This window comes from Phyllobates terribilis, unplaced genomic scaffold (assembly GCF_046119375.1).
Source record: "Phyllobates terribilis strain yellow unplaced genomic scaffold, ASM4611937v1 Scaffold_11__3_contigs__length_659146591, whole genome shotgun sequence".
In the NCBI taxonomy this organism is placed as follows: Eukaryota; Metazoa; Chordata; class Amphibia; order Anura; family Dendrobatidae; genus Phyllobates; species Phyllobates terribilis.
This window is the reverse complement of record NW_027362771.1, coordinates 347,227,180-347,254,118: the sequence shown is the minus strand read 5'-3', so window position 1 is coordinate 347,254,118 and position 26,939 is coordinate 347,227,180. Positions and strand designations below refer to the sequence as shown.

The window sequence follows — 26,939 nt, the reverse complement described above, 5'->3', positions numbered from 1 at the left end:
AACTGAAATAGCTGTTGCAAAAACACCAATTTTTATAAAACATTAAGCTTAAGATTAATAGGGGTGCCCAAACTTTTTCATATAACTGTATGTGACTGACATGTTTCTATCTATCTAATCTTTGTGTGATTCTCTATTCCTTCTATTCTAAATTGTCGGGTACCGCTGCTGAATTGCCGGCCGGCTTTTTTAAAGAGATGGTGCATGAAAACACTATTATTTTTTTTTATAAATCCTTTACACTAAATGACAAGCACAGTAAGCAACACTGTCACTGTACTTCATATATATGTGACTGACATGTTTCTATCTATCTAATCTATGTGTGAAGCTCTATTCTTTCTATTGTAAATTGTCGGGTACCGGTGTATGCTGCTGATGAATTGCCGGCTTTTCGCGCAATACATTCTACATTATTCTTAGTTGTTTTACTTCATGTAGAATTAACCTACAAGGAAAGAAAGGGTTTATTTTCATTCCGATATTTGTGTCCGATTGACTTGCATTGGTTTCCGGTATCGGAATCGGAGATATCCGATACTTTTTGGGTATCGGTCCGATCCAATCCGATACGATATTTCCTGATATCGGAAGGTATCGCTCAACACTAACTGCGTGTGCTCGAGTGACATTCTCGAGTCCCTGCCCCGCATGTTTCACGGTTATTAGACACCCAAAAAAAAACATGCGGGGATCGCTCGTGCATGGCAGGCAATCCCCGCAAAGTTTTTTTGGCCGTGAAGCATATGGGGCGGAGACTCGAGCATGTCACTCAAATACCCACGATACTCAATGCATACCCGAGCACCCGATGCAAACTCAAGTAGCGAGCACTTGCGCTCAACACTAGTCGCCATATCGTCATCTTTTTTTCTTACTTTTGAAAAAAATCCCAACCCCATCACAACCCTAACCCCAAACCCAGCCCTAACCCTAGCCCTAACCCTTGCCCAACCCTAACCCGAGAGTTTATTTTTTACGCCATTCCTCGTGCGGTATAAGTGATTAGACGACTTTATTCTTCGGGTTGGTGCGATTACAGTGATACCAGAATCATATGGGGTTTTTATGATTGACAGCTGTCACACACTAAAAGACGCATTTTTTGTAAAATCTAGTTTTTGCATCGCCATATTTTGAGAGCTATAATTTTCCAGATTTTGGCAGACAGTCATGTGACGGCTTGTTTTTTGCGGGATGAGTTGACGTTGTTATTGGTGCCATTTTCAGGCACGTGACATTTTTTGATCGCTTTCTATTCCGATTTTTGGGAGGCAGAATAAACAAAAACCAACAATTCAGGAATTGTTTTTTTTGTTTTTTTTTATTCTGTTCCGCATGTGGTAAAATTGATAAGGCAGCTTTATTCTTCGGGTCAGTACGTTTACAGCGGTACCACATTTATATCGTTTTTCTATGTTTTGCACTTTTACATAATAAAAGCAATTTTATAGAAAAAAATATTTTTTAGCATAGCTTTATTCTGAGAGCTATAACTTTTTTATTTTTCGGCTGATGGAGCTGTATGGTGGCTTGTTTCTTGCGGGACGAGATGACGTTTTCAGTGGTACCATTTTTATTTATATTCGTCTTTTTGATCGCGTGTTATTCCATTTTTTCTTTGGTGGTATGATGATAAAGCATTGTTTTTTGCTTCGTTTTTTATTTTTATTTTTTACCGTGTTCACTGAAGGGGTTAACTAGTGGGACAGTTTTATAGGTCAGGTTGTTCCGGACGCGGTGATACCAAATATGTGTACTTTTATTGTTTTTTTTTTTTATAATAATATTTATTGATGGGTACATTATATTTTTATTTTTGGTGGATTATTTTTTTTTATTTTTTTTTATACTTTTACAATTTTTTTTTTTTTTCACTTTTTTACTCTGTCCCACTCTGGGACTTTCACTTTTTTTATTCTGATCGCCTGCACAGCATAGGGATGGAGCACCATCCCTGTGCCGTGCAGGCTGTCAGCGCTGGACAGGGAGAAGATAGTTTGGAGATGCACTGCGCATGTCCAAACAATCTTCCTGTTGTCTGGTGACCCGGATGTTGTCATGACGACATCGGATCGCCATGGCAACATCCTGGAAGCCACGGCAGACAGCGCTGGAGGCCGGAAGAGGAGGTGAGTATCTGCGATCACCTCCACTTGCCACCGCAATGCTGCGATCGACTTCGATCGCAGCATTGCGGGGGTTAATGTGCTGGGAGCGGTGCGTGACCGCTCCCTGCACATTGTCACAGCTGACACCCGGTACTATCAGCTGACACCCGGCGGTGATCGCGCCCGCACAGCCTGTGTGCGCGCGCGATCGCGATGACGTATTAATACGGGTCTGGCTCTTAAGTCCCAGGGCACAGACGCGTATTAGTACGTCTAATGTTGTTAAGGGGTTAAAGTCCCTCGTGATGAGAGTGGGGATGTCACAAGATAAAAAGTGTGTAACTTAGGAGAGGAGGCCAGAGGGCGATACACAGCCGCCATTCGCAGAAAAAGTCTCACAGTGTGGACCTCAAAACAAGGGAGGATAAGTGAGGGTACTGGGGGATAACCTGAAAAACATATTTTGTTGAAAGGAGAAGACCAACATCTCCACCTTGTCTGCTCTCAGGTCATTAAAACATTAGACACTATCAAAATATTTTCTGAGGACACTATAGATCACCTCATTATTTACCATTATTAAGCATAATAGGGGTTATGAGGCAGTGTAATATTTTTTTGATTAAAGTGAAATTATCTAAACCAATCCTGAATTATTATTGACAATATCAGATTCATTTGAACGCATACCGGTAATTATTTTGAATATAACGAGGAGATGTATCTTCACAAGTTGGTAGCACTTACAGTTAAAAACAAAAATAGGAATGACAATGATAATATTAGTGTAGCTCTCACGCAGATATTTAATGTATCAAATCAAAATAATGTATGCAATCCAGTAAATTCAAGATCCTCTACATCCACAATTAAAGGTTTTTTTTTTGGTGTGGTCATTATTTTGGCTATAAAACACAGCTCCAACACACAAAAATCATTTACAGAAATTAAAAACGCTACGAATGCATTCTCGATTAAATGCTTTATTATATGCTATACTAAGGGGGTGATTTATCTATCTATCTATTTATCTATCATCTGTCCATGTAATAAGATTTATATAGTGAAAACAAAAAGGACTATTGCACAACGAATTAAGAAACATTTTTATAATATTAAAAGGGGTTTTATGGGACATCCCCTCTCTCGCCATTTTTAGAGACTCAAAATGGGTTATCTAAAGAAGTAGTATTCATGGGGTTGGTAAAAATCCAAATGTGATGGAGAGGGGGGGGGGGGGCAATCATCTTTTTAAGATGTCTTCAGCAGAATCCAGATGGATTTTCAACTTAGGCACCCTTGTTCCAATGGGTTTAAATCAGGATATAGAATTATTTGAATTTTAATTACTTTATCAATAAACAAAGACTAATTGATAGGAATAATGAAGGATGTGTTAATTATTAAATTAACAGACGTATGCAAAAACAGATTAAAATATTCTTAATATTATTTTAATTTTTTTATGTATTTAGTGTTGTTTTCAGTATAATAGTACATGCCTTTGTCTTAGATATACAATAATATATTTTTAATGGAAATAATTTTAATAGATGTGAGTTTAATAAATAAATAAATACATAAATTACTTTTAAATGGTTTTGTTAATAATGTGTAATATTGTCATAATAGGCTAAATGTTGTTTTAAATGTTTGTTGAACAATGAGCCATGTCACAACAGGTTAAATTACTATTTTTTTTATCATAGTATTATTATTGTAGAGGATGATGATTCTGCATTTCCCCCTGATGAAGAGAACAGTGGTTTTCCAAACGCGTAAGGACTTTTGGATATATCAGGCACCGCCTGGATTTACAGCGAACACCAGGGACACCACCGGCCGAGTCTGCCTGGTTTCTCTTGCTGCTCAAACACCTTTAGGCTATGTTCACACATGTTGGGTTTTTGAGCGTTTTTTTCTGCAGATTTTTATGCTAATTTTCAGCTGCGTTTTGCAGTAACAGCAAAGTCTATGAGAAACCAGAATTCTCTTTTCACACATCTTGTCTTTTTTTTTGCTGCATATTTTGTGCCTTTGTTGGGTTTTTGGAAAATAGAGCATGTCACTTCTTTCATTGTTTTTTCAGTGTTTTTTCACCCATAGGAAGTAATGGGTGGTGAAAAAAACTCATTAAAAAACAGCAGCGTTTTTTCAGCGTTTTTGATGGCAAAATAGAATGGGGTTCTTTTTTTCACAGAACTTTATGTACATGCATAAATAAAGACAGAAGGACAGTGAAAAAAACGCTGAAAAAACACACAAACGCACAAAAAATGCAGCAAAACCTTCGTTTTTGACGCAGCTGATTTCCTGCCAGAGATAAGTTTTGCTGCAGATTTGTGATGTAAAAAAAACCCACCATGTGTGAACATAGCCTTACACTTATTTCATTACTATGTTTATAGTTGCAGTGTACAAAGAGGCACCTCTGTTTGATACTTCTGAGTATCATCTGTTAAACAAACACCATTATGTTGAAGGCTTTTTATACTATTACTGGTATTATATACACTTTTCTTTAAATTGTTATTTTTAAGCCTTATTTTTTAACCTGCACTAAACATAGCCATTGTTAGACTACTGGCAATCATAGTCAAATTTCCCATTGTTTATGACATGTTGTTGCGGCTATCTGCAGTTTGCCTTACAGTGCGGTTTATAGTTATATACATTATATTTAAATTTTTAATGTCAAAGTTTATTATTGAATCATTTTTAGCTGTCTCGTGCTGCTGGCGCTCTTTGCTAATTTGCAATATATAATTAACCAGCAGTTACTGATATACTAATGAACCACAAAAAACAAACCAAAAAATAGATATTGTTTTATTTATCATATTTTTCGGACTATAAGACGCACCAGACCATAAGACGCACCTAGGTTTTAGAGGAGGAAAAAAATGTAAGCAAATGGGGTCACGATGTACTGTTAAGGGGGAGCGGGTCAGCTGCTGACACTGGAATAGGGGTAATGTCCCCCAATTCTGATAATATCCCCCATCCTGGTAGATATGCCCCCCTTCCTATTATTTGTGGCTCCCATCCCCATCCTGATATGCATGGCACCCGCATCCTTATCCTGGTATGCATGGCATCCCTCATCCTTATCCTGGTATGCATGGTGACGCGCCCCCTGGGCCGTGTGCGTGCGGGGATACCCGGGACCGGACCCGTTGTGGATGCTGGGGGTTGTAGTCCTCGCGTGGCGGGGACCTGGTCCCGTGGCTCAGGGTGGTCAACCCAAATGGCAGTCTATTTATAGGGGTTTTGTGATTATTAAATGTCCGACTACGTCACCCGTGGATTGTGGTCAGAGTGAACCGCCGCTGCAGGGCAGACCGCTGAGGCTGGTGTTGTGGGTGCAGCAGAGGGAAGTATAACTCCCCACGGGAGGAGTATAGCCTCAGGGCAGCAAGTGTGGAAGTTGGGGGTGATGGTGCGTGGGAGCAGCAGTAACGACACAGAGTCCTGTAATGCAGTCCAGAGTATTTACTCACAGTTCTTTATCCACGTTACTACAGCTGGTCATAACGTCCCACGTCGCACTGTGTTCACCAGGTGAGGGGCTCGGCCTACTCCCAGATAACTTTGGAGCGTTTCACAGGACCCCCTTTGTGTGTCCTTTCTCTGGCCTGTCATACCCCGCCAGTGACCTTGCTTCTGTCCGGCTGCCTCGGGCCTTCTCTGGTAAACCTTGGCGCCAGTTTCCCTGACCCTATATGGTGCCTTCCTAGCGGGTGTAGCGAGGGGCTGCGCCACGTAAAATGTCACAGCCTCCGGTTTCTAGCTGAGGGTAGTTCCCCGCCTCCACTAGTTTTGGGGACCGGTCTCCCCCTTTGGCCTGACCCCCCTACGCAGGTAGATTCGGGCGTGTGGTGGCGACTCGCTGGTCCACACCCCTGGGGTCCCTTCGTTCCTTGTTCCTGGAGCCTCCTCTGCTCCTCTTCCTTCCTTCTCCTTCCTCCAGGCTCCGGCCATACTCTCAGGCCTGCCTGCGGAGCAGAGCCCATGCAGAGCCTCTGCTCCCACCTCCTGCTCCCTCTTCTTCTCTGTCTGAACTTCCTCACTCTCCCCTGTCTCTAAGATGGCTCCCACCTTTTATACCTCCCTCTAGGTGCACCCAGGAACTGCCCTCTCCCTCCTATGCACTACAGGGTCCCCCCTTCCTCGGTGTTCCCTCCCCCCACTCCAGCCAGGGACAGGGACTGTCGTGCTCTACTTGGAGCATATCGGTCGCCCTGCCCCCCGGAAATGTGGTGTAATGCATGCAGGTGTCGGGGTCCTGATCCACACTCCATCCTTACCTGGAAGTGAGATATCGCACATCTGGTTGAGATGCAATACCTCTGTAGCGACCGAACCCTCAGGGCGCTACACATGGCACCCCGAATCCCTATCCTGGTATGCATGGCACCCCTCATCCCTATCCTGGTATGCATGGCACCCCTCATCCCTATCCTGGTATGCATGGCACCCCTCATCCCTATCCTGGTATGCATGGCACACCTCATCCCTATCCTGGTATGCATGGCACAACTCATCCCTATCCTGGTATGCATGGCACCCCTCATCCCTATCCTGGTATGCATGGCACCCCTCATCCTTATCCTGGTATGCATGGCACCCCTCATCCCTATCCTGGTATGCATGGCACCCATCATCCTTATACTGGTATGCATGGCACCCCTCATCCTTATCCTGGTATGCATGGCACCCCTCATCCTTATCCTGGTATGCATGGCACGCCTCATCCTTATCCTGGTATACATGGCCTCCTCATCCTTATCCTGGTATGCATGGCACCCCTCATCCCTATCCTGGTAGGCATGGCACCCCTCATCCCTATCCTGGTAGGCATGGCACCCCTCATCCCTATCCTGGTATGCATGGCACCCCTCATCCCTATCCTGGTATGTATGGCAATCCTCATCCCTATCCTGGTATGCATGGTACCCCTCATCCCTATCCTGGTATGCATGGCACCCCTCATCCTTATCCTGGTATGCATGGCACCCCTCATCCCTATCCTGGTATGCATGGCACCCCTCATCCCTATCCTGGTATGCATAGCACCTCTCATCCTTATCCTGGTATGCATGGCACCCTTCATCCTTTTCCTGGTATGCATGGCACCCCTCATCCTTATCCTAGTATGCATGGTCCCTCTAATCCCCATCAGGCTGCACATAAAAAAATAAACACTCCTACTCACCTTTCTTCTCTCTCCTCCAGCGCTGCATCCTGTCGGCACACACTGATCTCTACATGTGAGCCGCGCATGACGTCACTGCCATGGGCGTGGGGAGCAGTGAATATTCATTTTCTTTAGCAGCGGGGACAGTGTAGGCTGCAGCAGGCGGCTGCTGCCTCTTGTGCCCCGCTCCTCCTGTGCCCCGCTCCTCCCAGCACAGTATATATACACATATATATATATATATACACACACACACATATATATATATATATATATATACACACACACACATACATACACATATATATATATATATATATATATATACATACAGTACAGACCAAAAGTTTGGACACACCTTCTCATTTAAAGATTTTTCTGTATTTTCATGACTATGAAAATTGTACATTCACACTGAAGGCATCAAAACTATGAATTAACACATGTGGAATTATATACTTAACAAAAAAGTGAAACAACTGAAAATATATCTTATATTCTAGGTTCTTCAAAGTAGGCACCTTTTGCTTTGATGACTGCTTTGCACACTCTTGGCATTCTCTTGATGAGCTTCAAGAGGTAGTCACCGGAAATGGTTTTCACTTCACAGGTGTGCCCTGTCAGGTTTAATAAGTGGGATTTCTTGCCTTATAAATGGGGTTGGGACCATCAGTTGTGTTGTGCAGAAGTCAGGTGGATACACAGCTGATAGTCCTACTGAATAGACTGTTAGAATTTGTATTATGGCAAGAAAAAAGCAGCTAAGTAAAGAAAAACGAGTGGCCATCATTAATTTAAGAAATGAAGGTCAGTCAGTCCGAAAAATTGGGAAAACTTTGAAAGTGTCCCCAAGTGCAGTTGCAAAAACCATCAAGCGCTACAAAGAAACTGGCTCACATGAGGACCGCCCCAGGAAAGGAAGACCAAGAGTCACCTCTGCTTCTGAGGTTAAGTTTATTCAAGTCACCAGCCTCAGAAATCGCAGGATAACAGCAGCTCAGATTAGAGACCAGGTCAATGCCACACAGAGTTCTAGCAGCAGACACATCTCTTCAACAACTGTTAAGAGGAGACTTTGTGCAGCGGGCCTTCATGGTAAAATAGCTGCTAAGAAACCACTGCTAAGGACAGGCAATAAGCAGAAGAGACTTGTTTGGGCTAAAGAACACAAGGAATGGACATTAGACCAGTGGAAATTTGTGCTTTGGTCTGATGAGTCCAAATTAGAGATTTTTGGTTCCAACCACGGTGTCTTTGTGCGACTCAGAAAAGGTGAACGGATGGACTCTACATGCCTGGTTCTCACAGTGAAGCATGGAGGAGGAGGTGTGATGGTGTGGGGGTGCTTTGCTGGTGACACTGTTGGGGATTTATTCAAAATTGAAGGCATACTGAACCAGCATGGCTACCACAGCATCTTGCAGTGGCAAGCTATTTCATGCGGCTTGCGTTTAGTTGGACCATCATTTAGTTTTCAACAGGAGAATGACCCCAAACACACCTCCAGGCTGTGTAAGGGCTATTTGACCAAGAAGGAGAGTGATGGGGTGCTATGCCAGATGACCTGGCCTCCACAGTCACCAGACCTGAACCCAATCGAGATGGTTTGGGGTGAGCTGGACCGCAGAGTGAAGGCAAAAGGGCCAACAAGTGCTAAGCATCTCTGGGAACTCCTTCAAGATTGTTGGAAGACCATTTCCGGTGACTACCTCTTGAAGCTCATCAAGAGAATGCCAAGAGTGTGCAAAGCAGTCATCAAATCAAAAGGTGGCTACTTTGAAGAACCTAGAATATAAGACATATTTTGAGTTGTTTCACACTTTTTTGTTAAGTATATAATTCCACATGTGTTAATTCATAGTTTTGATGCCTTCAGTGTGAATGTACAATTTTCATAGTCATGAAAATACAGAAAAATCTTTAAATAAGAAGGTGTGTCCAAACTTTTGGTCTGTACTGTATATATATATATATATATATATATATATATATATATATATATATATATATATACACCCCCAGCAACATTCAGACTATAAGACGCACCCCCCATTTTCCTCCAAAATTTTGGAGGAAAAAAGTGCGTCTTATAGTCCGAAAAATACGGTAGCTATGTAGGCATACTGACAGGTGTATGCATTACTATTTGCTGCTGCAAAATATTTCTATATGAGTAGGCATGGAAGATTTACATTATTTATCTAAAAAGGCTAATAAAAAATATTTTATTTTAATCAGCAACCACTATACCATTTTGTGTCCAGATGTGGACTGAGTTTTACAGTACTAATCTTAACATACCTAGTTTCATGCAGGTCATTTCCATATAATAATAGTCCAATATCGAAGTCCAAAATTACAATTTCTTGTAAGTGTGGGTCTCACATAGTTTATATTCCATGGCTTTATAATATGGGAATACCCCATTTAACACTTTTTCAAAAAAATGTATAGTATAATATACATATCTATATATATATAATCGTCTTATCCTGTCTGTCTGTCTGTCTTGGAAATCCCGCGTCGCTCATTGGTCCGGCAGCGGCCAATCAGCGCCGCGGGATTTCTGAAAAAAGATGGTGGCCGTTAGCGGCTCATCTGGCGGGCGGAGGTCAGCGGCGATGCAGCGGGGAGATGAGCGGCGCTAGCAGCACAACTACCCCGACCGGCGCCGCTAACCGGTCGGGATGCTTCTGCTGCGAGCAGCCGCTCATCTCCCGGCTTCTCGCAGCAGAAGGAGCCGCACAGGCAGCGCAGCTCCCCGCTCCGCGCTAATACGGAGCCGCACAAGCAGCGCCGCTCCCGGGCCCACACTAATACGACGCTGATTGGTTGCGGTGGCCGGCCGCGACTAATCAGCGAGATGGGCGGCAAATTTAAACGCCGCTCTGCTGATTGGTAGCGGCTGGCCACCGCGACCAATCAGCGAGATGGGCGGCAAATTTAAACGCCGCTCTGCTGATTGGTCGCGGCCGGCTACTGCGACAAATCAGCGAGATGGGCGGCAAATTTAAACGCCGCTCTGCTGATTGGTCGCAGCCGGCCACCGCGACCAATCAGCGATATCAGCGGCAAATTTAAACGCCGCTCTGCTGATTGGTCGCGGTCGCCGGCCGCGACCAATCAGCGAGATTGGCGCTAAATTTAAACACCGCTCTGCTGATTGGTCGCGGCCGCCCGCGACCAATCAGCGAGATTGGCACCAAATGTAAACACCGCTGTGCTGATTGCTCGCGGCCGCCAGCCGCGACCAATCAGCGAGGTTGGCGCCAAATGTAAACACCGCTGTGCTGATTGCTCGCGGCCGCCAGCCGCGACCAATCAGCGAGGTTGGCGCCAAATGTAAACACCGCTCTGCTCATTGGTCCCGGCCGCCGGCCGGCCGAAACCAATCAGCGAGATTGCCGCCAAATTTAAACAACGCTCTGCTGATTGGCCATAAAATCGACCAAATTTAAACAAGCTCTCCGGTCCTCACTAACACAGTTCGCTGATTGGTCGTGGCCGCCACCCGTGACCAATCACCGATATTGCCGCCAAATTTAAACACCGTTTTGCTGATTAGTCGCGGTTGCCGGCCTCGACCAATCAGCGATTTTGGCGCCAAATTTAAACAACGTTCTGCTGATTGCGCCCGGTCGGCCGCATACATATTCTAGAATACCCGATGCGTTAGAATTGGGCCACCATCTAGTTATAGTATAATATACATCAGTTTGGTTTAGGTTTTCTTCAAGCTGTAGTTGTATGAGTATAAATGAAAATTAAATTGTGCAATAGTATTTTTAATTAGATTTTTGAAGTTTAATAAACCTGTTCTGTTTTTTGTTTTTTTTAAAGCAATACGTGTGGGTGATCAAATCTAAAGTAAGTTTTACCTGAAAACATGTTATTTTCGGGGTACTTATGAAGGGTGTGAAGCTGCAGAGCCTCTGATTTTTCCCAATCAATCCTGTATCTTAACAGAAAGCAATATCAATGTTATCACAAAAGACGTTCTAAGACGTGATAAGAGAGAGTTTCGTTTTTACATATGTTGCATGTGTGTTCAAGAGTTATTCTCATCTTAATAAATGGGAATTGTTGGATAGTGCTTGTAAATACAAGAAATGTAACAATTTACTAATTATTAACATTTTCAGTTGTTCTTGAGATATTAACACATTGAAGCCGATTCATCAAAGCTTTTTCGCCAAAAAACTGGTGCAAAAGCTTTGAAAAGTTGCAAAATTCTTGCGCAGTGGGGAGTTATGCAAAATTTTTGCGACTTTTGCTGGTTTTCCGCCAGTTTGACTTAGCTCCACCTAAACAAGTGGAACTGGTGTGGAGCCAGGTCGTGGTCATGCCCGCCCATCAAATTCATCAAAAGTGCCACTGTTTTGTATGCCAGAAATGCTACCCCTGTCTCTGACTGGAGTAGCATCTCTGGAGCAGTGCACGGAGAAAAAAAACCCTTAGGACATGCACCTCTGAATGCATTCAGCTCCTTCTATTTAAGCAAGACAATGTGCTATGCCAGTCTTGATGAATCGACCACTTTAACTTTTGTTTACAGCTTGCTTGACTTGGAGACTGACTATTTCTGCTACAGAACAGAACAATGCTTACTAACTCTTTTCTACTGAACTTGTAAGCATTAGTTTAAAGCTGGTTTGAAGCTTGCCTGGATCCCTAAAGTGCACTGCTACCTCCTAATCCTGGCCAGCTTCAGTGCAGTGTTTACAAGCTAGACAGCAGCGGTGGACTGTCTCCTATCCAGTGAATTGAAAATAAAATAAAAATGTTAATATTTCAATAATGGCTGCAAATTTTAACAAAGAATAAATTGCAAAAGTCTCAGTTTTTTTTCTCAAGCACGCTCTGACTAAATCAATATATGAAGATATCCAGTATCCGTTGTTTCAGATGCTGGACATCTCGTATCTTGATGGTATGGTGTGGTATATGGGGTACAAAGATAGTGGGGCCAGTCTTCATCAATGGAAACCTCAATGCCACTGGATATCTGAATTTGCTATATGATGATGTGTTGCCCTCTTTATGCACTGAAGATGGCACGTTCCCTAAGTTTTTCCAACAAGATGGTGCACCACCACATTATGGATGTCAGGTCCGAGCATTCCTACATGACCAGTTTCCTGGAAAGTGGATTAGTCGTCGTGGGCCAGTTGAATGGCCACCAAGGTCTCCTCATCTGACCCAGTTAGACTTTTATCTTTGGGGTCATCTGAAGGCAATTGTCTATGCTGTGAAGATACGAGATGTGCAGCATCTGAAACAACGGATACTGGAAGCCTGTGCTAGCATTTCTTCTGCGGTGTTGCTATCAGTGTGTCAAGAGTGGGAGAAGAGGGTTGCATTGACAATCCAACACAAAGGGCAGCACTTTGAACACATTTTATAAGTGGTCATGAACTTGTAAAAAACTCATGAAAGAATAAAGTTATGTTAAAACCAAGCACACTATTGTTTTTCTTATGAAATTCTCAATAAGTTTGTGTCAAATGACACTCTTCACCATTGAAAAAAATAAAGTTGGATCCAAAATGGCCGACTTGAAAATGGCTGCCAATGGTCACCACCCATCTGGAAAAGTTTTCCCCCTCCCATATACTAATGTGCCACAAACAGGAAGTTGATATCACCAACCATTCCCATTTAATTTAGGTGTATCCATATAAATGGCCCACCCTGTATATATATATTGATTTAGTCAGAGAGTGCTTGAGAAAAAAAACTGGGACTTTTTGCAATTTATTAAAATATATATGTGTAATTTTTTTTTCAAAATGTAGCTTCCACCATATTAATGTTTAACATACTAAATCTACCTCTCATCATACTCAGGGTTCAATGGCTCGTCTTCTAGTTCTGTACACTGAAAAAAACAAAAGTCATTTCTCTAGTTACACAATTTGGAACTTGCTGTATTGTCAAATTCAGTATCAGTATAGTGAGCTGCTCTCTCTGAATCTACAAATGAGTAAATGCATAAAAACAGTAAACATATTTTTAGTCAGTTTTTCTACTGATTTAAAAAGAAAACTATTTTAATATTGACTACAATATCTCCATCTCTTTTTTCCTTGTCATGTACATCTGACATGTCCATAGGTCCCCACTCACCAAGCGTATGCCAATAGAGTGTTTTTTAGCTCTGTAGCTGTGTCTGCCAGCTCTTAATAAGGGCTTCAATAAATCTGCTTTGCACAAACCACTATGTTTAGCAGGTCCCAGGGGAACCCTTGCCTTAACCCTTTTGATCCTTTACTCTTATCTCTACTTACTCAGGGTCCCCTGGGTTACAGCCATGGAGTAGATACTGGCTGGTGGATTGGGCTGGCAGAAAATTGACAGGTACTAGGTGTAAACTAGGTTGTCAAAGTCAGCCACAGAATCCTGAGACAGTCGAATAATTAGAAAAATGAGCGAAAGTGAAGGTCAGGAACTAAACACAAAGAGATTCAGGACCCAGGTCTAAACAAAGCAACAGATTAAGTAATCATTACCTATAACTAGCAACACTGGCAAACTGCATGAGTCCTGCCCAAGGCTCATAGCAAGGAGCCAATTAGATGAAAAATAATAAAGTTTTAACTCACAAGCTCCCTGCATGGACAGAGTCCCAAGTCATAGCAATCACTTAACAGAACTGCACTTGTGTCACCTCGCATTGTTCAAAAGGAACAGTGGCATCGCCTGGCGAAAAATGCAAAGGTAGTAAGGGCGGGTTCAGATATGGATGTAATTGGCATACTGCATTCTGAACCAGTATGTGTCAACATATCTTTTTTATTATTTTATAAAAAAAGTGTAGTCCACCATACTTTTCTATGCAGATGGACACATTTAATAAACACAATAATATAATTGGAGCCTTCAGGTGACATGTTGCACTCTATGCCTATGCTAGAAGATAACAATGACCATTTATAGATTCTTGTCCACAGGATACACAAGACACAGATAATATAAATTGTTGCACTTCAAGAGAAGCGAATAAGAGCTAAATTAAAAAAAGAAAAAACAATATTATGTATCAATATGTCATGAGTAAAACTGGTATAAGTGAGTCCATCATCGCAGAGGTGGGATGATGTCTCTGGTAGGGGCTTAGGGTGGGGGTTGTCTGTATATGGCACGGCCCTGTAGGTGTGATGGAATAACCTCTCCACGTATTCTTGTATTTTGTGGGTGAAAACCACATTGTGACCACAAGTTGAATGCACTCGTATAATTGAATGTTTACACCAAAAGCATCATCCTGCTCTCATATGTTTTGGGGATACGGATGGATTTTTGGAAGAATACTACTTTGGAGGATATTTCTGGGTGAATGTAGTATCGCTTGGTGCATCCTGCAGGACAATCTTTTTTTATGGTAATAGGTGATTAGGTCTATTTGCAATTTTATATTATTCCAGCATGAGTCCTGAAATAGGTTTGAATGTGTTTTTTATACCTGGAATTATATTTTTACTGACCTGTTGGATATGTGAGGATTTATCTTGTTCCCATATGAAGTTGCCAATTTTCATTTTGATTTCTGCCATGAAAAATAAATTATTTAGTCTTTTTCACTATAAAAAGTGAGACACGAGCATAATCAACCTTGAAAAACTAGAGTGCTTGTGCTGAATACAGCTGCAGATGGCAACTGCAACATTTATCAGATTCAACTCTAACACATGATAGACACCAAGGGAGCCCAGTACATCATAATGACTTATATTAGGGTTCATCACAGTATATCAAAACTACTTTTCACTTTCATTAAAAGGAACCAGTCAGCTTCCCCAGAAATTGGAAAGAGGGTAAAAGCCACCTTACTGCAGTTTGCCTATTCCCTCCGGAACACGGAGTGAAAGTCGCTGCCACTGGCGATGATGATGAGATTGTATTAGAAGAAATCCAGCTCAACAGTATAAAATGTTCAGTTTTATTTGTATATGATTAAAATGAGTAAGGCTGCTGAGTGCCCAGAAATGCGTTGCTGCTCCCCGGGTCGTATGTGGCATTCATGTGGCTCTAGGCACTTTAAGTGGTCACGCCCCCTACTGATAAGTCAAACTGCGTATGTGTAGACATCTATTTAAGGCAGTTCTGCTAAGTAACCCACTTGAAAAAGCGTTAATTAAAACGCTCAACAAAATGAACATCTGCAGTTGTTGCACATATGTTCAGTCTTTTGAGCTTCCCTTAACCCCTTCGCAACCCTGGGATTTTCTGTTTTTGCATTTTTGTTTTTTGCTCCCCTTGTTCCCAGAGCCATAGCGTTTTTATTTTTTGGTCAATATGGCCGTGTGAGGGCTTATTTTTTGCGGGATGAGTTGTATTTTTGAACAACATTACTGGTTTTACCATATCGTGTAAACGGGAAAAAAATTCAAAGGGCGGTGAAATTGCAAAAAAAGTGCAATACCACAGAAGTTTTTATTTTTTTTACCACGTTCACTGAACGCTAAAACTGACCTGCCATTATTATTCTCCAGGTCATTAAGAGTTCGTAGACACCAAACATGTATAGGTTCTTTTTTATTTAAGTGGTGAAAAAAAATTCCAAAGTTTGCTAAAAAAAAAAAAAAAAAAGGCGCCATTTTCCAAGACCCGTAGCGTCTCCATTTTTTGGGATCTGGGGTCGGGTGAGGGCCTATTTTTTGCACGCCGAGCTGAAGTTTTTATTGATACCATTTTGGGGTACATTCGATGTTTTGATCGCTCGTTATTGCATTTTATTGCAATTTTGTGGTGACCAAAAAACGTAATTTTGGCGTTTAGATTTTTTTTTCTCGTTACGCTGTTTACCGATCGGATTAATTCTTTTTCTATGTTGATAGATCGGGATATTCTGAACTCTGCGATATCAAATATGTGTATGTGTTTTTTTGTTTTTTATTATTTTATTTTGAATGGGGCGAAAGGGGGGTGATTTAAACTTTTATATTTTTTTATTTTTTTTAAGATTTTTAAAAACACTTTTTGCATGCTTCTATAGTCTCCATAGGAGACTAGAAGCAGCACTTGTTTGATCGCCTCTGCTACATAGAGGTGATGAGCAGATCACCTCTACGTAGCAGAAATGCTCCTGTGCTATGAGCGCCGACCACTAGGTGGAGCTCATAGTGATCAGCACATGACAACCACTGGGGTCTGCTGCAGGTTGTCATGCCCACCCATCAGTGACCCGCGATCACGTGATGGGGTCACCAATGGGCTGGGTAAGTGACGCGCTTCCGGCGCGGCGATATTAAATGCCGCTGTCAGAGTTTGACAGCGGCATTTAACATGTTAACAGCTGCGGGTGGATCGCGATTCCACCCGCGGCTGTTGCGGGCACATGTCAGCTGTAATAAACAGCTGACATGTGCCCAGTTCAGTGTGGGCTCAGCGCCGGAGCCTGCGCTGAACAGGGGTGACATCCTGGTGCGTACTAATACGCCACAGGCTGTAAAGTGGTTAACTGCTTTAGGTTTTCAAAGACGCCAAGCAGTTAAAATAGGTAACCTAACCATTTTTCAGGCTGGAACCGCTAGGAAGCCACTCAATAGTATTTAATACAACTGAAACAAAAAAAACAAAAAAAATAAAACGATGGCCAAAAGATGTCAGAAAAGAGGCAAAAAAGAGTCGCTTCAGGACAAAAAAGACATCAGTGTGTCCTAAAGCGTCTTCCGCCTGAAAAATTCTCATACATCTAAAGGATATTGTGTGCACATACCCTAAAAGCTCACATACTCTTTAGATAGTAGTTAAGGTACTCATACACACACTAAAGTTGGCCAAACCCAGAGATATCGAGAGGTTTAGCCAACAGTCTAATGTGTGTGACTGCCCCTGACTGATGATTGTCAGGGAGAAATTGGATCCAGCTTATCCGATTTCGGACTGTGGATCCTTTTGTTTTCTAAAATATGAGCACACCACCAAAGATGTCTATCAGAAGTTATCTAATAGAGAACACAAAAGCACTCAACAAAGTGAGCGCTCCTGTGTATGGGAGAGTCAGGTGAGACAGCTGCCAGCCATATAATGGGACAGCTATCTTTAGCCAAATACTTGTTCAGCTGATATACAGTATATTGCCTCATTGAGATGGCTGTATTTTTAGTCTGGTACACTGACCCTATAATGATCTACTATCAAGTCTAATAAATTAAAAACTGCTCCATCTACACGAGTACATCACTAGAACCACACAACTACATCACCAGAACCACTGTTGGTACATGACTACATCGCCAAAACCACCATCAGTAGAAAAACAGTATTTTAGTGGAAAAAATATAATTTTTTGTTCTTACATCTAATTGTTATAAAGAATTCCTTGAGGGTTCTAGTTTCCAAAATGGGGTCACTTGTGGGGGGTTACTGTTGTTTTCATATGTCAAGTGCTCTCCAAATGCGACATGGCATTCACAATCTATTCCAGACAAATAGCGCTCTTTCCTTTCCGAGCCCTGCCATGTGCTCACTATACCCCTGGATAAAATCCTTAAGGGGTGTAGTTTCGAAAATGGGGTCACTTGTGGGGGATTTCTGCCATTTAGGCACCCTAGGAGCTGTGCAAATGCGACATGATGCCCACAATTTACTTTAGCCAAATTTGTGTTCCAAAATTCAAATGGTGCCCCCTCCCTTCCATGCCTTGCCGTTTGTCAAATAGAGGTTTGTGACCACATATGGGGTATTAGCGCTCTCAGCAGAAACTGGGTAACAAATTTTGTTGTCCATTTTGTCGTGCTATCCCTTGTAAAAGTGAAAAAACTGGAGCTAAAGCAAGATTTTAGAGGTAAAATTTAAATTTAGATTTTTTTCATTCCACTTTGCATAAATTCCTGTGTAGCACCTGAAGGGTTAAAATTTTTTCCTGACAGCAGTTTTGAAGTATTTGAGGGGTGCGGTTTTTATAATGGAATCACATTTGGAGAGTTTCCAATATATAGGCCCCTCAAAGTTCATTTAAATCTGAATAGGTCCCTAAAGAAACAGGTTTTGGAAACTTCTTGAAAAAAATAGAAATCGCTGCTAAACTTTTAACCCTTCTAACAGCCTAACAAATTAAAATGACGTTTGAAAAATGATGCAGATGTAAAGTTGACATATGAGAAATGTTATCTATTAATTATTTTGTACAGCATGACTAACTTGTTTAAGGATATAAAAACTGAAAAAGTTTGAAACTTGCAAAATTTTCGCCAAAATTTTGAAATTTTCACAAATAAACGCAAAGAATATGGATCTAAATTTACCACTAACAAAGTACAACATATTCCAGCGTTATTGCCACATAAAGTGACAGTCAGATTTAAAAAAAATTGGCCTGGTCATTAAAGAAGTTGTACACTACTTTATATTACCCCCAATGTATCCCCCCGGGGCCCATAAGACTTTTTGTAAATACCTTATGTTGCTGATAATGCCTGTGAGCGGCGCTATCGGTGTCCGCTCACAGGCATCACGTGAGCCCGCGCGGACGTCACGACAAGTGAGGTGTGACTCAGCGCTGGGGTCCCCGCGGTGGCTGCTGGGTTGTGGGCGGGGTTAAATCCGCATCACACCCAGCATCCACCGCGTGCTTTCCCAATGAATGGGGAGAGGCAGAGCATTTGGTGGATGCCGGGTGTGACGCGGGTGGGGGGTAACCTCGTCCACAGCCTGGCATCCACCTGGAACGTGGAAGACAAAGACCCCCGGGTGCTGCCAGCACTTGTCATGACATCAGCGGATGTCAGAGCCGGCCGCAGCCGGGGATCACGTGATGCCTGTGAGCGGCCAGTGATAGCGCCGCTCACAGGCATTATCTGCAACATAAGGTATTTACAAAAAGTCTTAGGGGCCCCGGGGGGGATACATTGGGAGGGTAATATAAACTAGTGTACAACCCCTTTAAGTTCAAAATTGACTCGGTCACTAAAGGTTGCAACTGTCCAATGTAAAAAGCATCTTAGATCTAAGTACCAGACTCCATGATGACTTCACATCCACAGTTTGCACACATTCTGACATGGTGCCCTTAAAAATATCATTATTATAATGTGCCTTAAATAAGACTTATGCAATGCTCCTGAAAAAATAATTGCTCCTCACTAAGCTCCTAGGAAAAAATATCTTGACTACCTTGCTGCCCCCCCTTATATACTATAACCACCATACTGTCTGCCCTTGTGAACTGTGATCGTCACACAGCCTCTTGAAATAAAATGCCACACTGTCTTCTCTTAGAAATTATACCCACCACACTTTCCTCAATTATGAACTATGTTCTCTACACTGTCCTCGTGTCATGCTTCCGCCTCTTCACAATGTCCCACTCATGCTGTCCCCACTCCATACTGAGTCCTCCAAGCTGTCCCAATCCATACTGTGCCCTCACACTACCCTCTATACTGAACCCCATCCATACTAAGCTCCCCATGCTGCCCCTTCTCCATACTGAGCTCCCCATGCCGCCCCTTCTCTGTAAAGAGCTCATCATGCTGCCTCTTTTCCATACTGAGGCCTTCAGGCTGCCCCACTCTTCATACTGAGACAAGCATGCTGCCCCCTCACCATACTGAGACCACCATGCTGCCCCACTTCTAATGCTGAGACCCCCCCACACTGCCCCATTCTTCATACTACTACTATGACCGCTTACCTGCTACTGGCTCTTTTTGCGCCGCTCCCCCCCGCACCCCGCCGTCCTAGGCACCGGACCTCTGGTGCCCAGTGGCAAATATGGGCCTGGCTGTTCCTATCTGTGGACTAATCACGCTATGCCTCGTCAGCAGAGGCAACTGAATCCCCGACAGGAACAGTCTGTGACTGCGCTGTCCCGGGGAAGAACGCCGCTGGGCACAACAGGCAGGTAAGTAGCAATTACCTGCCTGTTAGTGCTTAGGCACATTTTTTGTTTTTCATAAAGTCCCGGATATCCCCTTTAATGAGGGGTGAGAGGGAGAAAGCTCGGCCAATTTGTGAATTTTGTTTTATTTAAAAAACTGAGTTTTTTTATTATCGCTTTCTGTAATATAAAAAAATTACACACAGCTCTGATTGTTCAGTTTTGATAGAATTCAAATTTTCCTGTATGTCCACAAGTCTCAGCCAGTAACGGAGCAGCCGACAGAATCATCATAATTGACATCATAAAAGTGGCGTAAATTATAACAGCAGTGTTCTCCAGTGACCTTAGACATTCCTGTAATAATTTGTCACTTCTGTGCTGTTCATTATGATGACTGTCGGGGGCGCTCTTTTACGCCTCTCCCCGTGGAGCTCCGCCCACTCTTCACAATGTCGGTGCTGTGGACAGGACTGTGGACAAATGGGAAGAGTCACATTCTGGCAAAACTGAACAATCAGCGATAAGGGGAATTTTTTATATTACATAAACCAACAAAAATGTAAGTTTCATTAATCAAGAAAAAAAATAATTTTGCCCAAATCCATAAAATATATAACAGTGTAAAAAAATCATTTTTGACATGTGATGTTTGCTCCATTAAAAACATGAGAAATTGCATAAAAAAAACATTAAAAAGCCAGAAGAGGCTACTAGACAGCAGTGAGTATGAGGATCCTGTAATCTACGCCGATCTAGTGGTGTCAGTGCTGAACTGTCTAGATCGGAGGGGATTACTGAGGCCCTGACTCCAGCAACTCTGATCTAGTGTCCTCAGCAGTGAAGCTCTAGATCGGAGTGGCTAAAGTGAGGAGCACAAAAAATCCCCTCTGATCTAGACGCAACCTTGCCGGGAGCAGTATTCAAATACATGGGCGGCTCCAGCAGTGACTGAGAGACTCACACCCCTATGACTGAATACGAGCAGGTAGGGCAAAGTGTATATAAAGTTATAAAATCATTATACTACCACCAAATTTAATGAAAAAAGCTTGTTAGTGATGCACATTGCATCACTAACAAAGCAATGGGGGCAGTGTACATAGCAACTAGGACGTGACAGTTTCCCTTTAACTATTTTGTGTGATTATAACTAACATTTATCACATGTCTACTTTACCTAAGCGTCATTTTTAAAACATTTTTTTTTTGTTAGGAAGTTAGAAGGTGTAAAAGTTTATCAGCAATTTCTCATTTTTCCAACGAAATTTTACAAAATCAAATTTTTAGGGACCACATCACATTTGAAGTGACTTTGAGAAGCCTATGTGACAGAAAATGACAAAATTTTAAAAACTGCACCCATCAAAGTGCTCAAAAACACATTCAAGAAGTTTATTAACTCTTCAGGTGCTCCACAGGAATTAAAGCAACGTGGAGGAAAAAATGAACATTTTACTTTTTCCCACAAAAATGTTGCTTCAGGCCTAAATTTTTTATTTAAACAAAGGATAACAGGAAGAAATGAACACCAAAATTTGTTGTGGAATTTCTCCTGAGTACGCTGATATGCCATATGTTGTGGAAAACTACTGTTTGGGTGCACTGCAGGGCTCGAAAGGGAAGGAACACCATTTGATTTTTGGAGTGCAAAATTGGCTGGAATCTATAGAAGACGCCATGTTGTGTTTGCAGAGCACCTGATGTACCTAAACAGTGGAACAAATGATCCAATTTTGGAAACTACACCCCTCAAGGAATTTATTTAGAGGTGTGGTGAGCACCTTGATCCCTTGCTTCACAGAATTTTAAAAAGTTGATCTGTGAAAATGAAAAAAATACACTTTTCCTACAAAAATGTTGTTTTTTGCCCCAAAGTTTTCATTTTCACAAGGGTAACATAACAAAATGGACCATACAATTTGTTGTGCAATTTCTTCTGAGTACGCTGATACCCCATATATGGTTGAAAACGACTGTTTGGGAACACAGCAGGGCTCAGAAGGGAAGGAGCACCAATTGACTTTTGGAGTGAAAAATTGACTGGAATAGATAGCGGATGCCATATCAGTTTGCAGATCCCTTGACATGCCAAAACACCAGAAACCCCAACAATTGACTCCATTTTGGAAACTACATCGCTTAAGGAATTCATCTAGGGGTGTAGTGAGCATTTTTAACCCTCAGGTGATTCACAGAATTGTATAACATTGGGCTGAGTCAATGGAAAATTACATTTTTTTCCACTAAAATGTTGCTTTGGCCCCAAGTTTTTAATTTCTAAAATTGATAATAGGAGAAAATGAATGGTACAAATTGTTACGCAATTTCTCCTGTGTATGCCAATACCCCATATGTGGTTGAAAACTACTTTTGAGGCACAGTGAGCATGTTGACACCACATGTGGCTCATAGAATTTTATACCATTGGGTGGTGAAGAAAGAATAATTACATTTTTACCCCCAAAATTTTGTTTTAGCCCCAAATTTTGCCTTACCATATGACTTAGAATAAAAGCCAAATTAGATTTCATACTTTGCACTGATGAGGGGCAATACCCTGAAACACTGTGTCTGCAAATTGAGATTCTGATTCGGCTCTTATCCCAAGTCATATGGAAAAGCTTGTTAAAGGGCCAATATTGACTTTTAGGATTGCTACTTCCAATAGGTGGCACTAGAGTTAGTCCCCTTCCTCTGTGAAGAGGCAATTTGCATATTTAATTTCCCAGAGGAGCATGCACGGGAAATATATATGCCTCCTCACTCTGAAATGCCAGGCCTGGCTTGTCACTCTCCACAAGGAGAAATGTTACCCCTTAGATCCCCATCTAAATCTCTGAATGACATGATTCAGATGAAACCCCCGAGGGATCCATTCATTATAATGAGGCAGCTGAGTTACTCTGGACTCCATCTGGCCTCTGTTCAGCGATGTCCTTTTCAGAAGAGAAGTGCACAAAACTGTGGCCGTCCCCTGCCTCTCTTAGCCTCCTAAATGTTGCGATCTATATAGTTTGTGGCATTTAGGGGGTTAAACAGCCGAGGGCCATGCTGGAACAGCTCCTGGCTGTGACAACTGGAGCATGACTATCACAAAAGGCAAGCTCATGGCGGCTATCTTGCTGGCACAGCTCCTGTGAAACACACGATCACCATGACGTACCTATATGTCATTGTTTGTGAACTCCTATCTGACCATGACGTATAGGTGTAACATCCCTGGCGGCGTGCTTGCATAGTGCACCACCTCCAACCATGCAAGACCGCAATCTTACCCATCAGTCCAGGCTGCAAGCCTTGCTCCAGTTCATGCTGTGTGCATGTCTCTTGTCTGATTGCTTAGGGCGGCGGCCCGGTTACTTCCTGATTCTGATAGCTGCAGTGGGCGCACTCCTAATGCGTCCCCAGCCTATTGCTGTGAGTCACTGGATATTTAAACCCCCTCCACCCAGAAGGAGGGGCCTGAGCAAACTATCAGTTTGCTCTTCGCCTCTGAGTTGCCAGGTCCTGTATCTGTGACTTCTTGTCTGTTTCTGCCACCCTGGGGGCCGCATACCCAGGCCTGTTACCTGTGACTTCTAGTCTGTTTCCGCCACTCTGGGGTCTGTATACCCAGGCCTGTTACCTGTGACTTCTAGTCTGTCTCTGCCTTACAGGGGGGCTGAGTACCCAGGCTCATTCCTGTATCTCGTTGCAGTGTCAGTTCCTGTCTGAACTGTCTCCTAGCCTGTTACCTGTTTGTCTCTATGTCCGTACCTTCCCTTTTCCTGCAGTGTCTGAACCTGCACCTAACTCCAACTCGTTGTCTCTGTACTTCTATTTGTGAGTTTAGAGTCCACTCGCTACTTCATTGTAAGTACCTTGTGTGTATCTGGTTCTGCTTGTCCCTTTTCCCTTCCTCCGTATCTACCTCCTGTGTTCTAACCATCTTCCTGTATTTTGTAGTCTGTTCCATGCGAACAGAGCCCTGTCCTCTCTGCCTGCACCTTCAGCCCTGTTCTGCTCTGCTTGCTCACCGTGCCAGCGGTTTCTCTCTGCTCTGCCTTGCCCACTGCTCTGGCAGTTCCTCTCTGCTCTGCCTTGTCCACTGCACCTGCGGTTTCGCTCTGCTTGCTCGCCGCACCAGTTGTTTCGCTCTACTCAGCCTTGTCCACCGCTCCGGCGGTTCCTCTCTGCTCTGCCTTGTCCATGGCACTTGCATTTTCGCTCTGCTCTGCCTTGTCCATGGCACCTGCGGTTTCGCTCTGCTCTGCCTTGTCCACGGCACCTGTGGTTTCGCTCTGCTCTGCCTTGTCCACCGCATCTGCGGTTTCGCTCTGCTCTGCTTGCTCACCGCACCAGTGGTTCCTCTCTGCTCTGCCTTGTCCACCGCTCCGGCGGTTCCTCTCTGCTCTGCCTTGTCCACCGCTCCGGTGGTTTCGCACTGCTCTGCCTTGTCCACCGCACCTGCGGTTTCGCTCTGCTCTGCTTGCTCACTGCACCAGTGGTTTCGCTCTGCCTTGTCCACCGCTCCGGCGGTTTCGCTTTACTCTGCTTGTTTACCGCATCTGCGGCTCTGTTCCTGTATCCCAGTCTGTACTGGACGCTATCCAGCCTGCGTTCCAACCTGCTAGTACCTCCCTGTCTGCACGCCAGCCGTGCCTGCCAGTACCTCCCTGTCTTCGTACCAGCCGTGCTTGCCAGTACCCACCTGTATGCATACCAGCCGTGCCTGCCAATACCCACCTGTCTGTATGCCAGCCTAACCAGCCTGTTCCTGCATTCCCCGGTGTGTGTCAACAGCCGTGTCCGGGGTCTGACCTGGAGTAGCACCTAGTCCTTCTGCTCGGCTCCTCCCTGGTGCACGGAGTCGACTGAGCCGCCGTGCAACCTTGATCGGATCGGGTTGATACTTAGTTACGCCCCTCCAGGCACTCCTCGGTTCATGGTACAGTGGGATCAATAATCATGCACACGCCAGTCAGTCTGGGCGTGTGCATAACAGTTTGCTCAGGCCATGGTTCCCGTTGAGCCCCACAGCACTTCGCTCTCAGAGACATTTGAATCCTTGTCTGGCGAATACGTGCACCAAGAAATTTTTTTTTCCGCAAGCTGAAGTCCAGGCGATTTACGCACCAGCCCAAATGGAGCTATCAGCACTCGTTCCTGCGGATTCGCCACGGTACTATGGGGATCCAAAACTAAGCCGTGCGTTTGTGGAGCAATGCATGCTGCATTTCATGTTCTATGCTCACTATTTTCCTACCGATCGGGTTAAAGTGGCATTTATGATGTCCTACCTAGCGGGTGATGCCTTGAAATGGATCACCCCCCTATGGGAAGCATGGGATCCTATCGTCTTTGACCTGCAGGCCTTCCTGGCGGCCTTTCTAATGGTCTTGGATGACCCTAATCCTGAAGCCTCTGCTAAAGCTTCATTTCCCAATATCCCGGAGCAGCCCCGATGGGTAATGTGTGTAGGTAGCCTACCAGTTCTCCAGCCCGAAGAGACTGCTGCCCACCCAGAATCCACACAGGATGACTATGCTCCACAGAATACTTCTCTTCCCAACCTCAAGAGGCAGTCCAGACGTGCAAGGCGTAGAGGTAAACCATCACGCCAGGTTCTGTCCTCCCAAAGGCCTCCTGTTCCCCAGCCTGTAGAGGCAGCTATCCGCACTGAATCCATGAAGGTTGACCATGTTCGTCGGGCAAAGCAGAGGCCGGAGCTCAGTCATAAAATCGGATTGCGGTCCCGCTGCGGTTGTTTGGGACCCCCTGACGGTCTTTGTCCAGCGAAGGTTGGAGAATCCCAAGACATTAGGCCTGTAGGAGAGGCTGCCTTTGGCGTTAGTGTTTCCTCTCCACAGATGACCATGACTGTCTCCGTGGCAAGTGAAGGCCTCGGATTAACTGGAAGTTTCGGGCTTAAAGCCTTAAAGAGTCAGTGTTTGATTCCTGTCCAAAACCTCCAGAAGCCGGTTTGGGCATTGTCAGCGGAAGGACGAGCCCTACTCAGAAACAGTCAAAATATGTCTGTACAGATTAAGCTCCAGATTGGACCATTACACATGAAGAAGTTCACATTCCAGGTGCTGACTGGTTTACCCACAGGTCGTCCAGAGCCGAGAGATCTTGTGCCCGCTCAGGTCTGGAGATCCTGCATGGTGTATCCTGGGGGACTGCTAAGGTACAAGGGGTGTCCAGTCCCCATATCTTCAGGACAGTCAGCAGTTTCTTCTTCTTCTTCTTCACCAGATCTGCTAATTGTTGACTCGCTGTGCGCTGAAGTCTCCGAAGGAAGAGAAGCGGAGGCGATGTCCCCACACAGTCTCGACCATTGTACCAATGATCTGGCTTCAGGTACCGTCCCGCCTCACAGACATGTCATCTCTGAAACCAGATTGAACATGGTCCCAAAGCAAGGACCCTCTGTCTCTAATAAATCTGGCCTTACGTCCATCAAGGCGGTGTTTACCCCTGAGTCTCTGCACCCCTCTAACCAGGCGGAGGACCTCCAGTTGTCTCCTGAATCCTCCAGGGTGCTACCTGATAACAAATGGAGAGAGACTTTCCTACACCCTGTACCTGGTACTTCGCCCACTTCATCCAGTAAGCTTGGCAAAGTGTACGTCAAGGCGGTGGTTACCCCCGAGTCTCTGCACACCTCCAACCACGTGGAGGACCTCCAGTTGTCTTCTGAATCCACTAGGGTGCTACCTGATAACAAATGGAGAGAGACTTTCTTGTGTGCTGTTCCTGGTACTTCACCCACTTCATCTGTTGCTGAGGATGTTTTGATGGGAGGAAGCATCCTAGTCACCAA

General features: G+C 43.8%; 1 protein-coding gene across 1 annotated transcript in view; it reads right to left on the bottom strand.

Moving 5' to 3' along the window:
• TERB2 (telomere repeat binding bouquet formation protein 2) overlaps positions 1 to 26,939 on the bottom strand; it is a 79,626-nt gene that overhangs the window by 27,556 nt on the left and 25,131 nt on the right. The window contains exons 4-6 of the mRNA XM_073654700.1: positions 14,793 to 14,854; positions 13,140 to 13,186; positions 11,187 to 11,266 (exon numbers count right to left, since the gene is read on the bottom strand). Of these exons, the coding sequence (XP_073510801.1) occupies positions 11,187 to 11,266; positions 13,140 to 13,186; positions 14,793 to 14,854 (189 nt within the window). The remainder of the gene's footprint in view (positions 1 to 11,186; positions 11,267 to 13,139; positions 13,187 to 14,792; positions 14,855 to 26,939) is intronic.